Source organism: Pimephales promelas, chromosome 16 (assembly GCF_988280905.1).
Source record: "Pimephales promelas chromosome 16, fPimPro1.hap1.1, whole genome shotgun sequence".
NCBI classification, from domain to species: domain Eukaryota; kingdom Metazoa; phylum Chordata; class Actinopteri; order Cypriniformes; family Leuciscidae; genus Pimephales; species Pimephales promelas.
Genome location: NC_142784.1, coordinates 31739489 through 31766726, shown reverse-complemented (window position 1 = coordinate 31766726; position 27238 = coordinate 31739489). Strand labels below are relative to the sequence as shown.

Below are 27238 nucleotides of genomic sequence, written 5' to 3'. Positions count from 1 at the left end.
TCCTGTGTTGTTCAGTGGTTAAGAAATGATTTTAATAAAGACTAAATTAACTTCCAGAAATGTACAATGTTTAATACAAATGCAATATTTGTATTAAAACTGTTTGGATGTTAAACTCAGCTTGTAAATGAAAAAGTATATGACTGCAGAAATGTTCCAGATTAGATATATTAAACAAATAACACATTTCTGACTGCATTGAATCTTCAAACAATTAATTAACACTATTTTCAGTTAAAAGTATTTCTCTAGGACTGGATTCACAATCTAAATTTATGTAAAGTTTCAGCATGTGTTTTCGTGTGTGATAAAATACATGTCAAACTTCTATAAGTTTTAATAAGCAAGCTCTTGATTCTCAGAGTATGCAAATCCTTGAATATGAACAAGTCAGCTGTACATCAGGTGTTTTAAATGTGCTATTTGATGATTTTATTTTAAAGAATGCAACTTTATTTGGAAGATTATAACAGAAACAACATAGTGTAAGAAATTAAATCTTAAAACATTTAAGCATAAAAGTGTATGCATGAAACATTTTATGCAACTCTTAATAAATGGGTTGTACAGAACTTTAACATTGCTAGAAATTCAAAATATATCAAACCAAGTTGTCCCAAATTTGAGGTTATCACAATTAAATTGAGGTTTCTTTATTTTCCTTACTTTGTCTGGTTTGTAATTTTTTTGTTCATTTCAAATTAAATATGAGTAGATCAACTTTAGTTGCGTTGATTATTACGACAACTTGTGCAGTTTCGGAAAAGGAGTGTTTCCATTGGCTACGTAATTTGTGATAGCCAATGAGCATAGAGAATGGAGTAATGCGTCATCATATATTTAAATTAGCAGTGAACGCCCTCGCCCTGGTTCTGCTTCGTTATTATTAGTTTTGTTAAAAAGTTGTGGTCGCGTGTTTCAGTGAACAAATGCGGTAAAACATCTCTCGTTGATTGATTGATTGATTGATTGATTGATTGATTGATTGATTGATTGATTGATTGATTCAAATAATTATTCCCACCTGTATTGATTATTTCAAAATTACATTTTTTCTGGCATTGTAAAAAACATCAGGGAGACGCCAACACGTATGTCTGCGCGTGTCTGTTTGAAGTTCGCTTCACATTTTAAGGAGGTAAAACGTTTTAAAATACCTAACATATTTAACATTTGGAGTTTCATTTTTAATGTTACAAGTGTTGTTTTCAAGTATGTGTATGTGCCTAAACTAGTTTTGTAACAAAAGAGATCGAGTTTAATTTATCGAGTGTTTGTTAGGGGTGTAAGTTAACGTTACGTTAACGTTACACTTCCAGGCAAAAGTTTTTTTTTTTTTTTTAAATGTTTTGAAATGTATATTCTTCTCACCAAGGTAGGATTTATTTGATTAAACTCACACAGACACACACAGTCAGAGAGATAATATATAATACGATGATTTGATGCTCATTATATGCATAAACATTTCTCATTATAATTAATGTTGTCAACTAGTATTTACGTTTTTATTTTAGGCTTCTTTAATGAAGTTCAAAAGAAACGCATTTATCTAAAATATAAAGCTTTGGTAACATTAAAGGATACCATTCAAAAGTTTGTGGTCCGTAAGAATTATTGTTATATTTTTGGGGGAAAGAAATAATAAAAATCAATAATTTTATTCATCACGCATGTATTAAATTGATCAAAGGTCACAGTATAGACATTTATAACATTACAAAACACACTATTTTAAAAAAAAAATGCTGTTCTTTTGAACTTTCTAGTTTTTACACAACTGTTGTCAATGTTGATAATAATAAATGTTTTGGGAGCATCCAATATTCAATAATAATAAATGTTTTAAGAGCATCAAATATTCAATATTCATTCAAATATGTGATATATCAAAATATATCACATATTTTAATGATATAAATGACACTGAAGACTGGAGCAATGATGCTGAAAATTAAGCTTTGATCTCAGGAATAAATTACATAAAAAAAAATTGAAATAGAAAGCGGTCGTTTTAAATTGCATTTTAAATAAATGCAGTTTTGGTGAACAGAAGAGACTTTTAAAAATATTATAAAATCTTACTGATCCAAAACTTTTGACTGGTTGTGTGTGGATATACAGTGTCCGAGAGAGCTCAACGTGCTGCAACTGAAAAACAAACACCAGCAAATTAAGAAAACATCTTCATCAGTTTGACAATACGTGTGCCAAAAATACTCGCAACACAACCGAATACAGAAACATGATCCAAATACTCCCAGTGCACATATGAACAGGATTTTTAAATAAACAAAAGAAGAAAAAAAAAACCCATTTCAGGTCATCCTTTGTGCATGTCAGCTCTATTGGCCACCGTAGGTCTAACCGTTCATTCACATAAATCCACATTGTGTAATGAAGGTAGTTGTCTACTTGTAGTGTCCATCATGGAGTTGAATGGCGTGAAGGAGGCAGCACTTTTGTCATGGGTAAGTTGACTCCGTCATATTTAATGTGTCGCACCACATGACGTTTGAAGACATGTTTACAGCGACTACTGTTCTTCTGACAGATCAACAGTGTCTGTCCTAAGAAACCCATTAACAAAATCACCCAGATGATGGACGGCCATCGACTCCTTGAGCTTGCCGACAGATTGTGAGCTGTGACGGTTACGATTCAAATGCCTTTTCGTTACTTAGTTGGTTACTTTCTTTGATTATTTCTTATTCTGTTTTTCTGAAAAGCAATATGCCACAAACATGAAATCGGATTTTCACAAATCAAAATGATATCAGTTTTAAAAGCCTGTTGAGAATCTAAATATCACTAGTCACTCCTTTATTAGCTTGTTTACTGGTCAATTTGTTTTCCTAATACTGTGAATAATGCTGTAAACATGAGATTAATTGTGGTGTTTCTCGTTCTGTGAGTCAGATTGGATAGAAGCATCTGTTAAATGAATAAACGTATTGGTTAATGTGTGTCGTCTTGTTCTGTAGACGAGAGAACGAGTCCGGTGAAGATTTATCGGTGTCCCCAGCTGCTGATGTGATGGAAATGCTCTTCAGCGTACTGCAGAGTGAGTATAAAAGACTGGACTGACAAGTTTGGATTTGCTAGAGGACACATTATGCCCTTTAGGTCTACTAGAACAGGATTTCATGCTTAAATGGGGAAAAAATAAAAAATAAATAATTCCACAGTTGCAGAAATGCCCCGCCCCTTACCATAACTGCCAGTTTCAACACACTACTAACTCAATCAGGCCCCGCCCCTTTAATTAACATATGCCTTGGGTGGGAATTATTTAAATTAGAGTAAGAGTAGCAGTGGCTTAATGGATAAGGAGTTGGACTGTGTATGGGAAGGTTGCAGGTTCGATCCCAGGTCCCGTCACCATGATTTCAAACTGTGGTTTGTCCCAGTGTGTCTGCAGAGCCGAGCAGTGCCGCAGTCCGGGACGCCACACAGAGAGATGCTGGTTCCTGCCGACAGGGCCTGTCGAGCGATCGGGCTTCCTGTGCGATGGTTCCACACACAAACACACACGTGTGTTTGCATAAACCACTGCTTACCTTTATTCCCTTCTACATGCAGACGACTTTAAGTTCAGCCCGAGACAGGCATCCCTCATGTTCCAGAAGATCAGTCAGGGAGTCGAGCTGGAGCTTCAGATCGCAAAGGTGTGTGTGTGTTTCTGTTAGTTTTTACTCTGAATAAGAAACTCTTAGTTGCTATTCTTTTTTTAATGATTTGTCACTTTTATAATGCTTTATAATACATTTAATATTATAATGCATTAAATGCAATTCACAAATGAACATTTCTGAATTTTTTTTTATTTATTTATTTTTTTTACTTTGCAAATCAAATGTTCTGTTCTTGCATTGCATTCAAAGTATATATGTTATAAGTTCATGCATGTGCTTGGAATCGAACTCGTGACCTTGGTGTTGCTAGCACAGTAAATCGTTTAGTTGACCTCATAACTGTGGCAAAGTCAGAAACGGTCTTAAATATTAACCCTCTGAGGACCAAAAACGCGTCCCAGCGTTTTGATCGTTTTGTTTTTTTCACATATCTGCAACATTGACTTAAAATACTCCGCCATTAATGGTCATGTAAATAAAATCAACACATGATTATAAACTGTAGAGGGTCTTCTTTTTTTGTGTACACTCTTATTAATATCAAAACCTTGTGTTTTTGTAAAATAAACTTTGAGCTCACTCTGTCTCCGCAAAAAATAAACAATGTTCTCTCAAATACAAACATGTACATGGTTGCCCTGTTTGTGCTAAATATGGTGTAATTTTGCCGGTGTAATTTTGCCAGTGCCATTAATATGTTTATAAGCAGCTGAAAAAAGTACAGATGTCAAATCTCAAGGACCCCAAATACACCTTGGTCCCCAGGGGGTTAAAAATCCCCAGAAATCCTCATGATGTTAGATTCTTTTGCCTTTATTTGGAAACCTTTAATAAAATTATGATGTTCTTGACATTAAAACTTTTCTTATTCATATTGTGTTTTATTCAAAAACATGAAAGCCATTAACTCTGAGTTTTTTTTTTACCTAAACACTGAAAATGCTTTTTTCCATTATGTGCTGTGTGTGTGTGTGTTTAGGTGGTGCTTGTGCTGTGTTACTGCAGTTTTAAAAGGCACAACATGGTACCTTTGGACATCAAGACAGGGGTGAGTGTTTGAAACTGACCGACAGTTTGTGACGTCTGTGTATTTCTGAACTCCCCCTCTTGCTCTGTTTTTATCAGTTGATGATCTCATCCATGTTTCATTTTGTTGAAGAGGATGCTGATGGTGTTTGTTTAGTCGATGACCTAAATAAATTCCTCACCAAAGCCTGTAAGTAGAGCCACATTATCACATTTGCTAAGGGAAAGTACAGATTATGGAATTATAATATGTTAATCTTTTGAAGACGTGTTTTTTTTTTTTTTTTTTTTTTCCTGCTTATACACTACCCTTTGAATGTTTTTAATCAGTCCATGTAAATGTACATTTTTAAACCCTCTTTGTTTTAATCTTTTTGTCACCATGAACTTGGTTTTAGGTGCTAGCGTGGCATTAACAAATCAGTAGGTTTGGGCATCACTTTAATTTCAACGATTTCGATTCTAATAAGGTTAAAAAAAAATCTAACGTATTAGACCGATATATCGGCAGGTCGATATTATCGGCCGATATTAGGCATTTTCCAAACTATCGGTATCGGCAGTTATAATTGCGATAAATCAATATTTCAAAAATAAAAACGGACAACACGCTTGAACCATGTCATAAAAAAATAAAATAAAATAAATGTAAAAAAAATAAAATAAAATATCGTAAGATATATCGGAATATCATATTTTAAAACCAAAAAATATTTGTATCGTATCGGCCTTCAAAATCCTTTATCGGTCGGGCTCTATTATTCACATTAAGTCTTATTGCAAATTTAATTGTAGTTGAATAAAACAAAATCAATTGGCTAAAGAACACTTACACAAGGAACATTTGGCCGTGGTTTAACTTAATTAGAAGAACAAATAAAAAAGCAATCACAGCAAATGGATTCAACTGGACAAAAATAGTGTAAGATTTTAGGCACCGAAACTAATCAAATGTAAAATCTGTCTCTTTAAGAGCTGCGCGGATCCAATATACTGTTGCAAAACAGTGAGCAAGTCATCTTGTGCTTGATTGGTTTATAGTCATATTGAAATGCTCACAAAGGAATCAATTAATTTTAACAAGTATCTGATTCCTGTCCTCAAGATTTGATTCCCAATCCTACAATTGAGCAGGGTCGGCGCTATGGTGGGGCATTCGAGGGCCGTGCCCCCCCAGCGCTCATTGATGCCCCTCCTACCGCAGTTTCTAATACAATGCTAAATAATAAATCAGATGTAGGCTATACAATACCAAATGTCCAGCAATCTATTTAAATAGTACATTGTGTTTAATTTGTTGTCTAATTGGATCTAATATGTGTTGGTGCCAAGAAGTTTCTTGTGAAGAAATAGATGTATTCAGTCCGACCTATCATCTTAAGTGCTGTAATGGTCCAGTGGCAGAACTTTAGACTGGCGTGCAAGAGATTCTGGGTTCTAATCTACACTCGCGTAGCTATTTTTGTTTCCCATCATTAAAACCGATTATGTTTATCAGTGGTTGTCTGCTCTGGCGCCGACTCTGCATGCGTTAATGATTGTTGTATCCTTACACCTTCTCTCTGTCTCTATAGCTGTCATGACCTTCTCCACCTCCAGCAGTGGGAGCAGCTGCGGTTCGCCTTCATACAGCAACGACGAGTCTCCCTTCACCAGCCACTTCCACAAACCCAGACCTCAGTGTCTAGAGCTGGTCACGGTGGCCGGCGGCTCGGACAGGTACAGGAGGTGTCCTTCCTGCTTCATTGCATCATGTTTAGCTTTATCACGTTAACTCGCGTTCTTGATCTCCAGCTCTCCGGTACCGAATAAAGTGAGCACGCCACAATTGTTGAAGAGACTCCGGAACCAATTGGCACATGGGGCAGATGTGAGAGACGAGCTGGCCAATCAGATCAACGTCATCTCAGAAAAAGGTTTTATTTGTTCTACCTCGAGAGAACTAACTCTGGTGTGAATTTGGCTGAATGTCTCTCTCTTTTGCACACAGAGGGTCTGATAGTCCAGCTGAAGCACAGGGTGGACCGAATGCTGAGAGAACAGCAAGAGCTGGAGAGAGGTCATAAAGCTGCTCTTCTGGGGCTGCAGGAGAAGAACGAGAGGCGAGGCACAAGAAAGGGTTAATCTTTTATACCAGAGAGGAGTAATGTCGGTCTCAGATACCCCTTTTCCACCAAAAAAAGAACTGGTTCGGAACTGGTGCTGGTTTGGAGTTGGTTCAACTTGCGAACCGCTTCAGAACCTATTTGTTTTTCCACTGACTAGAGCACCCAGGGAACGACGTCGTTACGTCACTGTGTACGTCGCCATACGTCTTAGCTAGAAACGCTTACAAATACAACATTACTTTGGGATTATCTCTAACTTGTGTACCAAGAACGCTTTAAAACAATTGAAATATGTAGGTCTTTTAACCTTTTCGTTTGATATGTATTTTTTTCTGATAAGTTATGTACCCCTGTAATTTATTTGTTATACAGGGGTTGGACAATGAAACTGAAACCTGGTTTTACAACACAATAATTTCTTAGTATGGTGAGGGCCTCATTTTGCATCCAAATACAGCACCAATTCATCTTGGGAATGCCAGATAGAAGTCCTTCACAGTGACCAGAGGGATTATGAGCCGTTCCTCTTCCAGAACAGTGTCTAGGTCACTATATGATGCTGGTGGACTCGCTCCTCAAACACCTCAGTAATATTCAGATCTGGTGACTGTGCATGTTCAACGTCACTTTCATCTTCATCAAACCCTTCTGTCACAAGTCTTGCTGTGTGTGTTGGTGCATGATCATCAGGTGCTCATGATCCTCCAGAAGGGTTTGGTAGTCCTCGGCAGTGTCGTGTCCATCAAATACAATCAGGATTGTCATGATATTGGAGCTCAAACCATCACTGATCCACCCGTGCTTCACTCTGAAGATTGGCCGCCAGGCATATAGATGTGAAACCTCCAACATTGGCCAGTGTTTCAGTTTCATTGTCCAACCCCTGTACATTGTGACTTTTCTTCTTTGCTTATAATGTCTTCAATAAAAAAATTACAAAAATAGAAACGCTTGCGTTAACTTCAAGCATAACAATTACAAAGGCGGACTCCATCGTGTTTCCGCAAATGTTTTTCTTGGTTTTGCGATCTTATATTATGGTCCGAAAAGATGTTAACACATGTAAACCCGCCCCAGCCCCCAACATAAGCATGACGTGGTAAAAGAACAGTTCTAGTCCAGCTAAGAGTTGGTGTTGCTTTGGAACCAGTTTTCCCGGCCGAGAACCGGTTCTTTGGCTGTCGAAACACAAAGAACTGGTTCGCGCGCAGGCACCGGCTCTCAAAATGCTTTGGTGGAAAAGGGGCTAGAGAGAGGACTCCTGTTTAGCTTCTGTTAGAGGTCAGTGTCTTTTAACAAAACATTAATGCACTCTAACACGCAATTTAATTTGGGAAATTTATTTTATTTATTTATTTGAGAATAACTCCTGCTGGGGAGTTTTTCATGCTCAAACAGCAACATTACACACTAAAAGTCTTATGAATTAAGATTTACACACATAAATCTTATGAAAAAAAATCGTGCTCTTTGTTAGTCAATCCTTTAAAGGGATACTCCACTTTTTTTTGGAAATAGGCTAATTTTACAACTCCCCCAGAGTTAATCAGTTGGGTTTTACCGTTTTCTAATCCATTCAGCTGATTTTCTGATATTTAGAAGAATATCAGTAACCAGACATTTTCTGGTGTCATTGACTTCCATAGTAGGAAAAAAAATATACTATGGTAGTCAATGAGACCAGAAACTGTCTGGTTACTGATATTCTTCTAAATATCAGAAAATCGGCTGAATGGATTAGAAAACGGTAAAACCCAACTGATTAACTCTGGGGGAGTTGTAAAATGAGCCTATTTCCAAAAAAAAGTGGAGTATCCCTTTAATGTTAACAAATGACACCTTATTTTAAAATGTTTTTTTTTTTTGTTCTTGTAGTCTTCTCCGCAGAGTGCATGAGGTCTTGGAGAAGTGCCGAGAGATAAAAACTGAAAATTATCAGAAAGAGAAGAGAATTTATAAACTAACAGAGGAGAACCGAACTTTCGCTGCTCAGGTGAGATACTTTTATTTTCCCTCTTCTTTTCTGTCTTGCAAACCTGTTTAAAATGAATTTCTTTCTCACACTAAAATCATCAGGCGCGAAACGCCTTCGCTCAGCTGGCGAGAGCCGAGGAGGAAGTTACTAAACTCACGTCGGCTCATGAATCGTCACTGGCTGAGTGGAGGAGCAGAAAGGAGTTTCTCGAGCATGAGTTGAACGAGGCCGTCACACACAGGGTAGAGCATTTCAATTACGTTAATCATGTTGTGTTTCTTTGCTTTGGACTCAACCTGACTGGTATGTGTTCATCTGTATTGTTTTCTTCCTCGTTCAGGAGTGTCAGAGTGAGCAAGTGCAGATCCTTCAGGGAAAGATCTCCGTTCTGGAGGATGAACTCCTGAAAGCTCAGTCTCAGGAGAGAGGAGAGGTTTTGGGACCCATCATGGAGGCGAGTATGGAGTGACGCTTAAAAATAAAAGGAGTCGTTTATCAAATTAATAGTCAATAACAGACATAAAAATGGAAATAAATCCGTTCATAAATGGACGAATTGAAAAACATTTAGTTAAACTGTTTAATGCTTTAAACTGTTAAACAATTGTTTTCTATTATAAAACTACATTTTAAAACCTGAATCAAATAAGCAGTTTTAAATGTCTATTTATTAGATTTTCTTTTTAATTAAATTGGATTTTTTTTAAACTTAAAATCATGTTTTAATTTTCTTTTTATATTAAGTTTAATTTAATTAATTTCTTTTTATGTTTAATTTATTTAATTTTCTATTATATTTTTTTAAACCCATTAAATAAAGTTAAGTATCAATTTAATAAAACAATAAATTAGTATTAAATTTACCTTTCACGCTGTTAAATCTAGTTAAATAAAATGTTTTTGTTTATTATTGTTTTCTTATCTTGACAACGTTATAACATGAATTAAGTTAAAAATATATTTTCCCATTTTAAAAATGTTTTGACTTATTAAATTGAAAAATAAATATGAAACTTTTTTTTAGTTTACATTTTTATTTATTAATTATTTAAAAAAATATTTATTTTAAAACGAAGCTTTAATCTGTTTTATTTGATTAAAATTAACTGTAAATTTAAGTGACTTATTCATTTGTTTTATTACATTTAAAATGAATGAACATTTAATTCACAATTTTTAAAATCTAGTTCTATAAACATTAAATAATGAATTATGTACATTTAAAAAAAAGTCCATTTGTGAGCTGGATTGCTCTTCAATTTAAATGATACTTTTTTTATTTTAATTTTTGCTCTTTACTAGTCTGAGTAAATCAGACTTCATTGGGTTTATTGTATAAAATGCTATGATTTAAAAAAATATAATTAAATAATGAATGTCTTGTCTCTTGTCAGGTTTTGACTAAAATCGAAAGCCTCCAAACTCACATTCTGGAAATGTCCGAGCAGATATCCCTAAAGGACGAAGAAATCAGAAATCTGAGGAACGAGTACGACTCTGTTGACCACGAGCTGAAGCTTGTGAAGGAACAAAATATTGAAATAAACCAATTGATCAAATCAAATCGCAAAGAGCATGAGGAGAAGGTTAAAAAACTTCAGCAAGAGCTTCACTCGGCTTCTTCTGCCGCATCAGAAAAACAAGAAGAAATGCTGGTGCTGTCAACGGAGGTAACCTCTCTGAAAGAGCAGATCTGCCGTTACAGTGAAAATGAAGAGCTGAAACGACAAGAAATCTCTGTTTTAGAGACCAAACACAACGTGTTGCAGGAAAACCTGACCTCTTTTCTGAACCAGCTGGCTGAGGCGAAGGACTTGCTTCGACATGAGCTTTGCCATCAAAAAACCCTCCAAGAAAAAGCTCAGGAGTTTGAGAAGATCGTGAGGGAACTTCAAGCTGAGATCTCAACTCTTTCCTCGGAGAGGGACGCTCAAATAAGTGCTCTTAAAACCGAGATGAAGGACCGAGAGCTGAGAGCTGATCAGCTTAGAGCTCGACTGGAGCTGAAGCTGGAGAAACAAAACACCTCCATTAATGCTCTGAAAAATCTTGCTGGACAATGGGAGCTGCAGAATGAGGAGCTCCTGGACAAGCTGAAGATCGTATTCAGACAATTAAAGCGTTGCAGCGGTAAAATCCAGGCTCTTCAGATGGAACGAGACCAGGCCAAGGCTGAGGTGAATATCTAGTGAGGTTTACACTGAATCCTGTTTTGAGTCCCTTTCAGTTTGGTTTAACATTGCAACGCTGTTTGTTTCAGGTGGATGCTGCTGAGAAGCGTCTGCACGAGTTGAGGAAGGTGATCGACGACAATGAGGACGTGAGATGCAGAGAAAGTCTTAAAGTAAATATAATATACATGAAGCCACAATACTAAAAGGAGTAGTTTGTTTAAAAAAAAAACGTTTGCTGATTATTTGCTCTTCCCGTGTCATCAAAGATGTCCATGTCTTTCTTTCTTCAGTCGAAAAGAAATGAAGGTTTTTGATGAACATTCCAGCATTTTTTTCCATATAATGGACTTCAATGGGAACCAAACGGTTCAAGGTCTAAAAGACAGTTTCTGTGCAAACTGTTCAAAGGGCTTTAAACGATTCCAGACGATGAATAAGGGTCTTATCAAGCGAAATGATTGCTTATTTAAAAAAATAAATTTAAGTTCAAGTTTTATAAGCTCAAATGCTCGCCTTGCTCTGTTCTGTGATGCGTGTTCGTGACTCCTGTTCGAACTCGTTCATCAAAATGAACTAATCTTTTTTTCGAGTCATGACACGAAGGGTCCTTGATAAGATCCTTGTTCATCGTCTGGTGTCGTTTAAAACCCTTTGAACAGTTTGCGCTGAAACTGTCTTGGACCTTGAACCGTTTGGTTCCCAATGAAGTGCATTGTTTTCATCAAAAACCTTAATTTCTTTTCGACTGAAGAAAAAAAGACATGGGTATCTTGGATGACATGGGGGTGAGTAAATTATCAGCAAAATTTTTTGTTTTTTTTTTGGGTTTTTTTTAAAGTGAACTTCTTTAATAAATACTGGGTTTTTGAATAGTTATAGTTAACCCTAACGTCCAGTATGTAATGGTTACAGTGCCGCTTTGCTCTTCCGTGAATCACAAAACTGTCGCTCCCACAGGTTCGGAAGAGGCCGGGATTTCATCTGCATGCCCCGGACACACCTGAGGTGAAAAAATAATAATATAGAATTTAGAATTGTTCAAATGTCAGGCTTTAATGAAATCTATTCTGATTGTGTTAATGTGCAATCCATGTTCTATTGCTGCTAAAGTCGGCGAACTGCATCTCTCGGAAAGCAACGAGTAAGAGCAGGCATGCCAACAGACTTTCAAACTCTCAGGTAAGGTGGTTATATATATATATATATATATATATATATATATATATACACGCACACATATGTAACCCTGGACCACAAAACCAGTCACAAAGGTCGTGTTTTTTATTTTTTTTATTGAGATGTATGAAAGCTGAATAAATAAGCTTTCCATGGATCTATGATCTCTGATTGCTGGTGGTACCATCAAAGAGAGCTATAAATTCATATCCGCCCACCAATGCAGAATCCCTTACAGCATTCAAGACAACTGACAACTCATCTCTTCTGTGAGCACTTGACGTAAAAAAAAATAAGATTCTTTCCTTTAAATCTTCGCTGCGAGCAATGTTTGAACTTTGTATTTTGAGCACTTCTTGTGGTGTTTTTGCCTCTTCATGATGAGTCGCTTGGTTTAGTCCTCCGTTGTAAGTCGCTTTGCATAAAAGCGACTGCTAAGTGACTAAATGTTATGATGGGACAATATTTTGGGCGAGATAAAACTACTTGAAAATCTGAGGGTGCAAAAAAATCTAAATGTTGGGAAAATCGCCTTTAAAGTCGTGCTGTATCCACTCACAAAAATATTTTTACGGTAGGAAATGTACTAAATATCTTTACTGAACATGATTTTTACTTGATATCCTAATGATTTTGCCATACATTTTTACAAATACAATGTATTGTTGGCTATTGCCACAAATGTACCCGTGCATGTCAATAATTTTATTTCTATAGCACTATTAATCACAACCAATGTGCTGCACAATGGTAACAGAACAAGGCAAGAACACTATAATTTAAAAGCAATGAAAAACACAATACAATACAACTTCCTCATTGATTAAATGCCAACTTAAACAAGTACGTTTTTAGCATAGATTTTGTGACTGTTTTTGTGGTCCAGGGTCACATATGATGTGCACACACGCATGCACCTAACTCTATTCATCTCTAGTCTAAGCAAAGGCAGTCTGTGGTGTTCATGATTCCTAATACACCGAAGAGCAACGGTGGAGGTAGTTTGCTTCGCCGAGGCCTCAGACTCCATAAAGACGCCTGCAAAACCCCCCCAAGGGCCAGTGGGGGCCTGAGAAAACGTCCTCTCAACAAACCTTCCAAAACCTCCGACGCCAAACTGGTACAAACCACTAGAGTTGGGAAATTTTTTTTACGAGACTTCAGTTGAGCTGGGAGCTCTTGTTGTATTAGAATCAGGGTACGTTGACACGACAAAGATATGCTTAATAAGCTCAGACAAGTTTTCATTGTTTGGATGGTTGTTAATGAGTTATGAGATCAGAGATTTAAGTAGTGTATTACATGAGTAGCTCTCGGCCTCTTTCGTTTTTAAAAAGTAGCTCTCAAATGAAAAAAGGTTTGAGATCCCTGCTATAACTGAACGCATAATACACATGAAGTCATTTTCAGAGATTCATGGTTTTGCTGTTTTTTTTTGACTTATCAAACTTGCAATTTGAAACCCGTTTTCAAAACTTTGCTTATCCAGGCACCCCAAAATGCAGATGTCGTGTATCCAAACGGCCAAAAAGCATAATTTTTCACGTTTTTGGTTGAAAACGGTGTCATGTAAACGGCCCCTTAGACTAATGCATGGTTAATAGGTGCAATAATGAAGTGTAGGTTAAGAAATATATTTTGTGTGTTTAGGGAGCGCAAAACAGAAGTAACTGTGCCGACCGTCTTTCCTGAAGACTGTATGTATCTGCTGTTATTATGAGGCAGTAACACTTTGTATTGTATTTGATGAAATTTCTGAAACCACTTCTCTCTCCACAGGTAAACTCCAGGATCATTTGGGAAAAAATCCTCGATTTATTTGTATTGGCGATTTTATTGTTTGTCTTCTGTTCACTTTATAGATTTGAATTTTGCAATGTTTAAAATAATGCAATGTGTTAAAAATAAAGTATTTTTATTACATTTTATGTTGTAGTGGGTTTTTTTTTTGTTTTTAATTTTTTTAAAAAGGGTTTTAAAGCGTCTGTCTTTTTCCGTGTCTGTCCATCTTTCTGTCTACACTTGTCTTCATGTCCCTCTTTTCCGCCCGTCTGTCTGTTTTTCCGTGTCTGTTTTTGTTTGTTTTGATTTTTGTCTTTCTGTGTCCTGCATTTTACATGCATAAGTGAAAGTTGCAATTAAATTTCAGCTATTTAAAAGCTTGTTGGTATTTCTTTGCAATGTTATGATAGGTTGATCACTCTATTGCAGTAGTAGTTTTTTAAAAAAGTTTTATTATAATATACATATAACTAAAATATAATTTTTGTTGTTATTGTTAAAGAAATCCTCTTTAAAGACTATGCAGAAATGAGCTGTTCACATCATTATTGTTTTCCTCTCGGTCGATGCGCATATATACGGTGTATTACAGCGCGTTCACGCGAAAACCATGGAACCCGAAGTGAATGACGTCACCGATAGCAAATGCGGAAGGTATGCGCGAGGCCGTGTCTTAAACGGAAGACATTTCTGTCGAAGTTTCAAACTCGTTTTGACAGCGAAATGATCGACTACATGACTTCAGATTAACCTCGATCTCTTCCTAAATGTTTCGAGTACGTTTTTGACGCTTCATAGATGTTTTTGGTAAGTTTTGTCGCTTTATTTGGTCCAAAATAACTCCAAAATATGGCGAAGAATGATTTCCTTTTACGCCTGTAAAAGAATTTCCATGTGCTGTTTTTGAAGCAGGAGCTGTGCTGTAATCGTTTATAAAGACCATCATGAGTGAATATGATTCTGAAGTGGAAGGGTAAGTTAAATGTTTAGAGATGTTAAGCTTTCCTCATTTCAGTCCGGTTCTACCGGCCTGTGTTTCTTAGTTCTGCCAAACAAGCTTCAGTTTGGTTACATTTCACTCTAACGTTAGTGGTCAGACCTGATTGGCAGAACATTTAACGGACGAATTATAACCTACAATCATAAATTTAGTGTTGTCCGGTTAACTTTTTATGTCTAAAGTGATTTCACGTTGACTAACTCCTAGTTGGTATATTAGTTATGACAAGAGACCATGTCCTAACATACATAAGTTAGCAGCTACAGTATGTTTATGCATGATAAGGGTGATAAGTGAAACTGTACATTAATAAATACATCTGTAAATGGGGTGTAATGGTTTAGGATTGCATTAACTGAAGAGATCTTTAATGTCATACCAGGACAGGTGAGTTTAATCTGAGTCAGTAGTTGTGATAAATGTGATTTTGTTTTAGGTATCTACTAGTTGCTGTATTTCTTCATTCAAACTTTTCTTAAGTGTTCTCATATTTATGCCTTGACATTTTTGGGCAAATTGTGTTTTTCCATTTAAAACTGACAAGCAAACTTTTGTTATGGTTTGGAATTGGAAATATGAGAAGACACTTTTTCTCACCTGATGTTTATCTGTTCAAAGATCATCAGGATGTGTATTAGACCCCTAACCTGACTGATCAAATAACAAGCCACTTAGTTGGAAAGAAAACCTGTCAGCCAAAAAAAAAAAAAAGAAGCAGCTTGCAATACAATCTGCTTTTCAAGAAGTACAGTCTTTGCAGGTTCAGACATTTTGTGGGCAGTCAGGTTGGTTCACTTCACTCTTGAGTTGCTTTGATTTTTAAGTACATTTAATTACAGAAAAGGTTCAGCCATTAGTGTTTTTTAATATGCTTTTAATTTTGGCCTCTGGATCACAGGTATCGGTTATGCAGGTGAAAAATTGTTGTGAAGCTTTTTACAATGACTTCTCATATGCCCGTTTCAGCTGCTGTCATATTGTTTGTTTTAACGTTGATATGAACATTTGTTTTTAAGGGTCATGGCAGGCCGGCCGCCCAGCAGTTATGGCTCCATGCATAGTGATGATGATGAGGAGGAGGAGGATGAAGATGACTTTGAACCTCCGGTCAAACATGCAGAAACAAAGTACAGTAATATGCAACTTAACTATCACAAAAAACATTTTGAGCAAAACAAACATCTTTGACGATTTCTATGAATAATAGTAATAGAAGTTGTTTGTTATGGAGTGATTATAATGCTTGCTTAATCATGTCAAAATTGATAAGAACTACAAGCTATTTATATTAAATAAGGTTTGATCTTGTCAGATTTTAAACATGGTACAAGAAAACATGTTATTTAAAAATTTTTATTTTAACATTTGAAATTGATGGTTCATTCTTGTTTTGAGGTAAATGAGTGAGATGGGGAGATATTATCCTAAATTTTCAGCATAATTTCTCCAGTCTTCAGTGTCACATGATCCTTCTTGATAAGTGATAGTAAAGGTTTATATCGTTCGAAAAGGTTTCCATTTTGAATAAATGCTGTTCTTTTTTCAGGATTCATTGATGAATAAAATAAAAGTATCACGTGATGAATAATAATTTTTAATAACCTGTGATACTTTTATTTATTCAAAGAGCACAACATGACAAATCATCATATTAGAATGATTTCTGAAGGATCATGTGACACTTAAGACAGACTGGAGTAATGATGCTGAAAATTCAGCTTTGATCACAGGAATAAATTGCATTTTGAAATATATTAAAATAGAAAACCATTATTTTAAGTTGTAGTAATATTTTACAATATTAATGTGTTTACTGTATTTTTTTTTATTTATATATTTAAATAAATGCAGAGTTCTTTCAAAAATATTAATGTTTCCAGATTTTTGAGCAGTACTCTTTAGTTGTTTAATTTTAGTGTACTTATAATGTTGTGGACACATGTGAATCATTCCATAGTCCATTTATGTATTTAATCACATTTATATGTTGTACAGGGTCAGTCTTTACCGTTCAGGATCACCAGAGACTGCGATTACTGGACGAACACACACAAATCAGTCCAGCGTTTACCAAGATGGATTGTATCTGCGACAGCAGTCCATCGTGCACAAAGAACCCTCTCATTCAAGACACGAGTAACTACATCCACAACACATGCATCTAAATGAATAATTTACCTGTGCTCAAAACACTCACTACATTGTCATTAACAGGGAGCCCATGACCCTAGAGCAATCTGAGGTGCAGTCTGAATGGACAGACCGAGCGCTGAATGAAGATCCGGGAGACCAAGAGATGCGTGAGCCCAACCTGCCGGATCAGCCCAGTGAAAGTCCTGCGATGGAGGAGCAGGGCACGGAGCCGGTTTATGATTTCGATGAAATTGTTGTACATTATGAGGAACCAAAGGATCCTCCGCCGCCGCCTCCAGAGGGCGCTGGTCTGCAGTTTCGGCACACTCACACCTCCCTCACCCTGCGCCATGTGCTAATGGTCAGTGGCTGTGTTTGATTCTGCTGTTTTGTTTCCTATTGAATAGGGCTGTACAATTAATCGCAATGAAACCGCACGCGATCTGGTAAAGGCTGAGATTATTTTATGCGCTGCTTGTCAGTGAAGTACGGCTCTGTGATCGGTATTAAATGCTGCTCGATCTGAAACACACACACACACACTAAATGTGCCCCGCCACAGAAGAATGATAACACACATCATTCCAGGAAATATGCTGAATAAACAGAAGATTGAAACGCTTTGATTAAAACTGACTGATAAACACACGACTGCCTTATTTATTCTGTGTCGCATCTCACAGAAGGATTTGCTCAACTGTTGTAATGAAGTGAGTTTGGAGTAAAAGCATGTTATTAAATGTTGTCTTTGTTGGACAGGAGGTTCATAAATGCTTATGTTTGGAAATATGTTTGACGCTTGTTGCTTTTTCAAATGCTCATTGTAAGTGACTCAAACTCAGTGCTTTCAGATTGAACAGCGTTAAAGAGATAAAAAATAATCGCAGCCTTTGCGATTTCAAAATCGTGATAGGCCAACTCGATTTAAGTGCGATTACATGTAAATTGCGATTAATCGTGCAGCTCTACTCCTAAACGGTGGTCCTACGTCGCTCAGTGAGAGATTCAAAGATGGCTGTTTTCCCAGTCTTGCAATTAAAATGGCCTGCGATCGTTTTGTCATTTATCATGATCTCAGTGTGTTTGCTGCTACGACCTTCGTCTACTGACTAAACATCAAAAATGCAACATGAAATGGTTTATTGATCAATTCAACATGGCGCTAAAATTTAAAACTACTTGCCTCAATCTCCATTTGCAAAATTGTCATGCCAAGCCTGTTTTCCAAAGCCTAGCCTAATTCATATTCTCCTTTCCCTTTCTTTTTTTTTCTTTTAATTTTTTTTCAGCAAACTATCCAAATACACTGCAAAATAATTTTTCTCCAGGCTTGTCATTAATATACAGGGACAAAACCACTTTTCAACATTTATAACTTTGTTTCACTTTTTATATTTTTGTTTTACTAAACTAAATTCGGCCTTTAAAATGAGATCAAACTGAAGTCTGTGCTCCAAAGCTTTACATTTTTATGAGTTTTCTGAAGACATCAGAGTAACTTTTTTTAAATTGATGCAACTTATCTTTCACTATATTTAGATAAATATTCCAGATGTTTCTGTCTTTGTCTCATTCAGGCAATGGTGACAAGTCTTAGTCAGCTCCATCCATCAGAGATGTCATTTTATAAGCGTTGTCTGAGCAGTAACTACAAATTCAAGAAGAACTCCCCGGTGATCGCGGACCTTACTGACCCGCTGGATGTGGCTGATAAAATGATCGAGATCTGTAAGCTGGGAGAGGCTCTGCATCTCACTGTACGAACCCTCCAAAGCATCGGAAGAAACGAATTGTCCAAAACCCTGAGGAAGACCTGTAGAAGAGGTAACGCAGATTTAACACATCACCTTATAGATGGCCAATGAACAGTTGCCCCTAAAAAGAAAACTGTCATTGATCATTTTATATATATATATATATATATATATATATATTAGGGGTGGCACGGTTCACAAAACCCACGGTTCGGTTTGTATCACGGTTTTAGGGTCACGGTTTTCGGTTCTGTACGGTTCTTGTTATTTTTTCTTTTAATCTTTAACACTCCAGAAATGTACTTCAGCATGTGATATATAGCTTAATTATCCACACTTTAGGATACAGTATTAAAAAAATATATATTATATTCATGCAATCATGCACAAACTGAATTTGACTCTTTGACTTTAAGCACATTTTGGGACTATCTCAGAGGAAAGCTAGGTGAGATTTAGATACAGCAAGAGAGAAGAAATTGACATGCTTTTTGTTTATTTGGCAAAAAAAAGGAGAATGTGTATCACTATCTCTACAAGAACTTGTGCATTTTTATCACATAAATCTTATTTACACAAAGAAATTAACTTTCATGTATCAACTGCTAACTTTTGTAGCTCTTACCAAAATTCTATCTTTTAAAAGAGAAATAGAGGAACTCTTAAAACACTGTCTTTTAAATGTCAATATACATGAAAGTTCATTGCCTATAGATAATTAAGCTATAGCAATAGCAAAGGCCATAAACATTAAGTGAAATTTAAGTTCAACCTCAACACAAAAACAGTATCAACAATGCTTCTATTCCCAAAATGTGAGGGTACTTTTTTCCACTTAAAATTAAAGTGCAGGGTTTGGAAACGTATTACTGAAGCTCTTATCTATACATAAAGTGCCACTGTAGCGTTATATTAAAATATCATAACATGAAATCCAAAATGTTCCCACACACCGGACTTATACCATAGACTTATACGACGCTGGCGCATCCTCCAACTCCCTCATCTCTCCCACTTGCCATTTCTCCGCGTGCCGTGACCTGCAGCGCTCCATACTCCACTTTTACTGGCTTGTTTATTAACTTGAACCGGCGTTGCACAGAGCGATCCGTAATGACATCAAATACCGCGAAAGTGATGAATGCATGGAGCCGACTCGCGCTAGATTGATGTTATTCACCGATCGCTCTGTGCAGCGCCGGTCCAAGTCGAACAAGTTTATGTCGCGCGAAAAGAAAACACACGTCACATACGGGCACGAGGTTACATTGCGCATGCGTCGAACCGTGAGACGCACACGTGCTCCGAACCGAGACAAGCGAACCGAACGGTTCGGGTGTTTTTTCATGTACCGTGCCACCCCTAATATATATATATATATATATATATGTATGTAAGTAATTTAGGGCTGTCAATGTTAACACAATTCAAAATCCTTAATGCATTAATATAATACAAATAAATTATTGAAGCACATGAAATTTCACCATTAACAATTTATATCACGCAGTTAGTAGGGATGCACTAATACGAGTTTTGGCTGATACCGATAATTCTTTATATTTGATAGCCGATAACCAATATATTGGCCAATACACCTAAATCCAAATTTATATAATTAAAGAGCCTGATTATGATTTTATGTAACCTTTTTGAATTGATTACAATTAAATTTCAAGCAATTCAAAACCTTTATGGCGATCTGTGCGCATCTTAATTGTCTCTGCTGAAGGAAATAATCCATTATTTTACGTTTCCTTCCTGGAATAAAACAATCCAGCATCTTGCTAGTAAAGTTTTGATGAGGATTGTTATCAAGGTAAAGATGATTGCAGTGTCGTTTATGAAGCACACACGAGTCCTTTATATTAATGCGCATACAAACAGTTTGTGCATTCTCGACACTGATATACATTGTTTATGCAGAGTCAAATCTCAATACATGTACGTTGCTGCCACACACATTCAGGATAAACTTTTGATTTGTGTGTGTTGCTGAGTTTTTAGTAATTCTGAATCGATTCTTATACTGTTGGTATTTATGCAGTCAGGTTAAGGAGGTAGGTTTAGAGTTTTTTTTGGCCTGTGGTTGTGCTCTGTATCACACATGACTTATCTAACATTAAGGTCTTTGCTGTTGCACTGTACACATGCAAAAAAAAAGTTGGTCCCACTTTATATTAAGTGGCCCTAATACCTGTGAACATACATGGTTACTAGATATGTACTAAGTATGTAAGTACAGTGTAAGTACACATTGGTACATAGTATTTACAGCTGTAATATTTGTGTAACTACACAAATGTAATAACACACTTAAAGGTATGGGTAAGTACAAATGTGTAACAGGACATTAGTAACAACACTTTTTACACTAGAGTAAGTACACATGTGTAACAGGCATTATGTAACTACGTTTTGTAACAACAATGTATTTACACACGTTCTTCTACTTCCACACAGTCTTCAATACTGTAGTTACTAGTTTGGAAGGCACTGAAACTCCACTGAAATCATGATAATTCCTATGTGTATACCATGTATTTATTGTATGACTAGCAGGACTCGCGCTGAATTACAGCTAAAGTTTCCCCTTGTGGTATCAGTGTACTGTACTTACACGGTAACTCCTCTGCACTTGATAGAATGTGTTAAACAATCATAACTTACTGTGTATAATAAAAACAACCAAACCTCTGTACAACTCTGTATTAACAGTGTACTTACATGGTAACTCCTCAGGAAGTGTCTACTTAACATAAAGTGTAAAAGGGCCATAACTTACTGTGTATAGTAAAAACACCAAAACTCTGTACACTGTATTAACAGTGTACTTACACGGTAACTCCTCGGGAAGTGTCTACTTAATATAAAGTGTAAAACGGCCATAACTTACTGTGTAATATACAAAACCCAAAGCTGTGTGCAACACTCTAACAGTGTTACATGGTAACTCCTCAGTAACTCTGCACTTGATACAAAGTGTAAAACGGCCATAACTTACTGTGTATTATACAAAACCCAAACCTCTGTACAACACTGTATTAACAGTCTACTCACGTTGTAACTCCTCAGGAATGGTCCACTTGATGCAGTGTAAAACGGCTTCAACTTAACGAGTAATATATAAAAAAAAACACAAACCTCTGTGCAACACTGTATTAACAGTGTTACATGGTAACTCCTCAGTAACTCTGCACTTGATACAATGTGTAAAACGGCCACAACTTACGAAATCATCATGATTTCAATGGAGTTTCAGTGCCTATTGAAGACTGTGTGGAAGTGGAAGAACGTGTGTAAATACATTGTTGTTACAAAATGTAGTTACATAATGCCTGTTACACATGTGTACTTACTATAGTGAAAAAAGTGTTGTTACTAATGTCCTGTTACACAATTGTACTTACCCATACCTTTAAGTGTGTTATTACATATGTGTAGTTACACACATATTACAGCTGTAAATACTATGTACCAATGTGTACTTGCATACTAAGTACATATCTAGTAACCATGTAAGTTCACAGGTATTAGGGCCACTTAATATAAAGTGGGACCAAAAAGTTAATGTTCATAAATTTCTGAATTATATGGACTATAAATGTCTTTTCGGAGTCCCCAGGTGTCAGAAATCAGTCTAATATGATGATGATTTGCTGCTTAAGAAACATTAACATCATCAATGTTGAAAATTTTGAAGCAGTGGAAACTGATAAAAAAAATTTTTAGGATTGATTAGAAAGTTCAAAAGAGCAGCATTTATTTGAAATCTTTTGTAACATAATAAATGTCTTTACTGTCACTTCTGATCAGTTTAATGCATCCTTGCTGAATAATAGTTTGTTTCTTTGGGGAAAAAAAAATCATACTGACAACTTTTGACATGTAGTGAAACTGTTTGACGTCTAACTCACGATATTGATATGCACAGAAAAGAGTAATCAGTTCATCGTTAAAAATTGTAGTTAATTCACAATAATTTATAACTTGAGTGAACTGTTCCTTTCATTTTTAAACATGGCTAATTAGTTGGTGTATATAATGTGGTATAGAATAAACCTTGCATGTAAAAAAAAGCATAATTCCTGTTTTGTTTCTTCGCAGCGTTGTTACGATATGATCTGAAAATTGCCTACGACAGGCGCTATTACAATCTTTACGAGGGCCGATGCCGTCCAGGTCAGCAGCGCTACATCAGTGACGTCTACGTCGAACCCGTAACCGTCATCAGGGGCAGCAGAGACCCCATCAACCCTGAGAACGAGGTCCAGCGCATCCCGTACACGATCGAGGAGACGGCAATCAGGGCCACCGACATCTTCCGCCCGCTTCCCTCTGACCATAAACCAATCCGTACGGTCATGATGACGGGGATCCCTGCCTGCGGTGTAACGGTGGCCGTGAATAAGTTCCTCATTGATTGGATGGAGGAAAAAAACAATCAGGATTTTCAATTAGTGTTCCCAATGCCGGCGAAGGAGTTGCACCTTGAGAAAGGTGGAGATCTGAGCTTCCTAGAGACGCTCTCAAACTATTTCGCTGAAGCTGAAGAAATCGGATTCCTCGAGAAGGAAGATTGCTTGAGTCTGTTCATTATTGACGGGATAGAAGTTTGCCGTCATAAACTGGACTTCGAAAACAATGAAATCGTAACGAGTGCCAGGCAGAAAGCACCACTTGATGCCATCCTCACCAGCCTAATCAAAGGCACGCTGCTTCCTAACGCGTGTGTTTGGCTCACCAGCCACGTCAGCGCCGCCTACAAAATCCCGTCCAATTTAATCGACCGCTTTGTGGAGTTGAGAGGATTCACGGATGAAGCCAAGAAAGAGTACTTTACCAAGAGAACAACCGAACCCGAGCTCGGTATTAAGGTTTATAACCACATGAAGCGCTCCAAAGCTCTCGAAATCATCTGCCATCTTCCTCTCTTCAGCTGGATGGTGGCGTTTATCTTCGAACGGGCGTTTCGAGATCCCGATTACGGCAGACATCCACCCGGCATCACGGCGTTTTATTCGCAGTACATCGTCGTCCAGATGAACCGCGCGTTCGAGAAGTTTCGCGGCTGTAACGTGGAGGATCAAAAGTGGAGGGATGTAGATAAGACGTTTCTAGAGATGATGGGGAAGATGGCGTATCGCATGATTCTAGAGGGACGGGATTGGTTTAAAGTCGCCGATTTGAAAAACGTTAACCTGACCTATGAGGATTTGCGCTCGCGGGAGGAGTTAACCACCGAAGTCAAGCGGGCGAGCGAAGACGTAGAGACGTGGGTCTTCAAGTTCGTCCACGTTACCATACAAGAGTACATGGCCGCCATGTACGTATACGTGGCGTTTAGGAAACACGCAAAAAACGTGTTTATATCGAGCCAAATGTCTTGGTTGCAAGGTACAGCGAGCAAGGATCGCCCCATGATCGAGATGTACCGTCCCGCCATCGACCGCATGCTGGCTTCTCCGAACGGACACCTGGACATGTTTCTCCGCTTTTTGATCGGATTGGTGACTCCAGGAACTGAGGATAACCTCCGTGGATACCTGCTCAATCACTATCATCCCAAAGCCAAAGGCACGGAGGAAGTGGTCAAATACATCAACAAAAAGATGAGGGAAAACATCCATCCGGATAGGCACAGGAACCTGGAGTTGTGTCTGGTGGAGCTGGAGGAAGGCAAAGAGGAAAGATGAGCGGATATTTTAGAAAGTGGATTAATCTCTCGAGTCGAGCGGGACTGTGGAACACTAAACTAACAGCAGCGTCCCGCACAAATCAATAGTTCACCCAAAATCTGTGTACAGATCGTCACTGTTGCCTTCGTTAAATGGGATGACCGCGATAAAGCACTTCACTTTTTTGTTTCTGAGGGGTTCAGGCCCGTACACACCGGGACGAATGTCAGCGTGCGTTATTCGTCAGCGTTTTTCGTGCAAATTCAAAAAACATGCAAATTCATTCCCTGACATTAGATGGCGCCCATTTGCCATGCAATACCACTCCAGAGTTATCTTTTATCAAGATGTTTGTAGTCCCTGTCGCGTTTGTCATATAGTTTTTTGTTCTATCACCAACGAGAACAGCATCTCTACATTCATCTTGCCTTGCATCTTCCTCATCTTATTTCTTCCTGGCTGTGTAGACCATAGATATGAATATAAAGGCTAGATGTGTCGTCAGCGCTGCTGGCCAATGGAAGTCGTCGTCGTCTGCACCTGGCGGCCATCTTGTCACAGGCAGCTCGCTCACTCGTAACATTGTGTTAATGGTACGTGTACTATTTAAATAACCATAACTTGCTCAATTTTCTACCGATTTTCAAACGGTTTGTTTTGTTATAAACGTCAGAGATGACACTGCATAGTTATGAATAATAAGTGTATAAATAAATAATAATCCAGATAATTATAGCCACGTTAATAACGTTTGTAAGAAACCAAACCGTTTGTAAATCCGTCAAGATTTCAACGAGATAAGAGTATTTGTGTTTATGCTGACCACTCATCTTACATCAGCTTGCCTGTGACAAGATGGCCGCCGGTGATGACGATAGAAACTCCGCCATAACACTTCTAGCCTTTATATACATATCTATGGTGTAGACGGCGACGCGTATATCTTCTTCACCGTTGCATATGTGTGCTCGGCAAGACCGTTTTGTGTTTGAGCGCCCCCAAGTTGTGTTTTACGGTCTCTTCAGAAGCTCCAAACACGTGAGCAAAAGCGCCAATTTCATTGGTGGGATAGTTTGACGCGGCGTGTCAAACTAAAAAAACGAACCTGAGGCGTTTTTTTTTTTTAAATTACGCTTTTACGCGTCGGTGTGAACCTTACAGTCTATGGTGTGAACTCACATTGGCCCATTGTTTAGTCACGAGGCATTAGACGTCGGCGAATAACTCGCGCGAAATTCGTCACGGTGTGAACAGGCCTTTAGAATGACATTTGCAAATTTGGGTGCTTAAACCTGTTTTTGTTGGGTGAGCTGTTACTCCTTTTTAGGTGCTGAGCTGAGAACATTAGTAATAATAGCACTACTGTCATTAAAGTGCACACAGTGCTTTCAAGGGGCTGAGGAACTGGACTGAATCACCAGGACCCGACGCAGACTCTAGTAAACCCGTTATTCAGTCATCTGTGTGTAACATGCATAACTAGAATTTATCTTGACTAGACTGTGTTCTGCTGCTTATTTTTATATTTTTATTCATGTGTCTGTTATGAGCATTTGGTTTTTTCAGGTTTGTAATCACAAAATAATCATTTTACTTATGCTTCAGTTTTAGACTTGGGTAAGAAACCATGTAGTTACTGATCCAGAATATATGTCCAAATAGTCCAGTCTGCTTGCATACACTGACATGAATTTGAGCAACAATTATAGTATTTAATTTGGCTTTTTTTTTTAAAGGGTAGTGTGAATAAATCTGGGTTGGAAAGCCAAGGGTTGTTGATTTATGTGCCTTTATTACCATTGTGTCTGAGTAACGTATAATAAAAATGTTTCTTGTAGTGATGGACTAGTGTTGTTTCTTATCATGGTAAATTTATCAAAATATCTGATGTCAATATCTAAAGTAATGTTATACAGCATTAGGCATATGTATGTGTGTATATAAGATATAACAAGGTAACATTTGAGGGGGGGAAATATATATAAATGCAGGTGTTTTTTTTTTTTGTTTTTTTTTTTTTTTTTTAGACAAAATGTCTTTTCGTTGCTCCAAAAAATGTAAAGGCACTTTAAAAATGAGCTTTAACTTATCACATGTAAATGAGCATATTAGCTTTTTTGTAGTGATAGGGTGCATTTAATTACATAGTGATGTATGTATTCATAATAGTTTTTAAATAATTTTACAAGAGCTTTTCCATCTTATTACATATAAAGCAAATGCATATCTTAATTGAGATGTGTTCAAAATATTATATAATGCAGCAATAATTCGATGTTTTATGTAAATATATATATATAAATGTATAATATACATATACAATACATATACATTGTTTATACAATAATTGTATATTTTATTTAAGTGCAAATTCGGGTTTTTTCGATATAGATTAAAAAAAACCTAGCCTGAAGCAAATCTAGAGACCGTGTTTCCGATTTTTGCCGATATTGCACGAGTCCCTGCCATGTGCTGGTTCGGGTGTGTCGAGGAAAATTATCGAGGTAATATTTTTTTTCTGGTTGGGCATAAAAGTATTTTCCTCCAGGGGGCGTTTGATGGCTCAGAAAGGCGGATCCTCCATCCAAACATTCAAATATCATTACATTTATTTCCTTTATTGAAGACACATAGACAGCTTAAAAGGTTTAATTAATTTCCAAGAATTAGTATCTGTGATAGAAAATGTAGAAAATTAATTTTATAAAACGCCTCATCTAGTAATCGTAATCGACTGTGATTGGCTCATTTTGACGAGCGCTGAGAAAAGTAGCCGCTACCACGTGACAACGCTTGC

The 27238-nt window shown here is 37.1% G+C and overlaps 2 protein-coding genes and 1 non-coding gene across 3 annotated transcripts; all 3 read left to right on the top strand.

The window, feature by feature from the left end:
* The first annotated feature begins 1049 nt into the window (after window positions 1-1049).
* On the top strand, window positions 1050-14017 carry LOC120470692 (uncharacterized). The gene is made up of 19 exons (XM_039660274.2): window positions 1050-1138; window positions 2422-2471; window positions 2555-2640; window positions 2985-3064; window positions 3583-3668; window positions 4615-4683; window positions 4761-4851; window positions 6236-6380; window positions 6456-6577; window positions 6652-6763; window positions 8645-8762; window positions 8846-8986; window positions 9085-9198; window positions 10139-10921; window positions 11005-11088; window positions 11876-11923; window positions 12029-12097; window positions 13032-13214; window positions 13874-14017. Exons 2-19 carry the CDS (start codon window positions 2430-2432, stop codon window positions 13976-13978), a joined length of 2478 nt encoding a protein of 825 aa, XP_039516208.2. The 5' UTR covers window positions 1050-1138; window positions 2422-2429; the 3' UTR covers window positions 13979-14017.
* LOC120470855 (small Cajal body-specific RNA 14) lies at window positions 3397-3525 on the top strand. The gene has a single exon (XR_005620661.2).
* Window positions 14018-14508: 491 nt separating the features above from the next.
* nlrc3l (NLR family, CARD domain containing 3-like) lies at window positions 14509-26278 on the top strand. Its single transcript, XM_039660341.2, has 7 exons — window positions 14509-14683; window positions 14786-14849; window positions 15893-16003; window positions 16872-17012; window positions 17091-17370; window positions 18587-18833; window positions 22871-26278. The coding sequence occupies exons 2-7, from the start codon at window positions 14821-14823 to the stop codon at window positions 24457-24459; spliced, it is 2397 nt and encodes a 798-aa protein (XP_039516275.2). The 5' UTR covers window positions 14509-14683; window positions 14786-14820; the 3' UTR covers window positions 24460-26278.
* The last annotated feature ends 960 nt before the right edge of the window (window positions 26279-27238 follow it).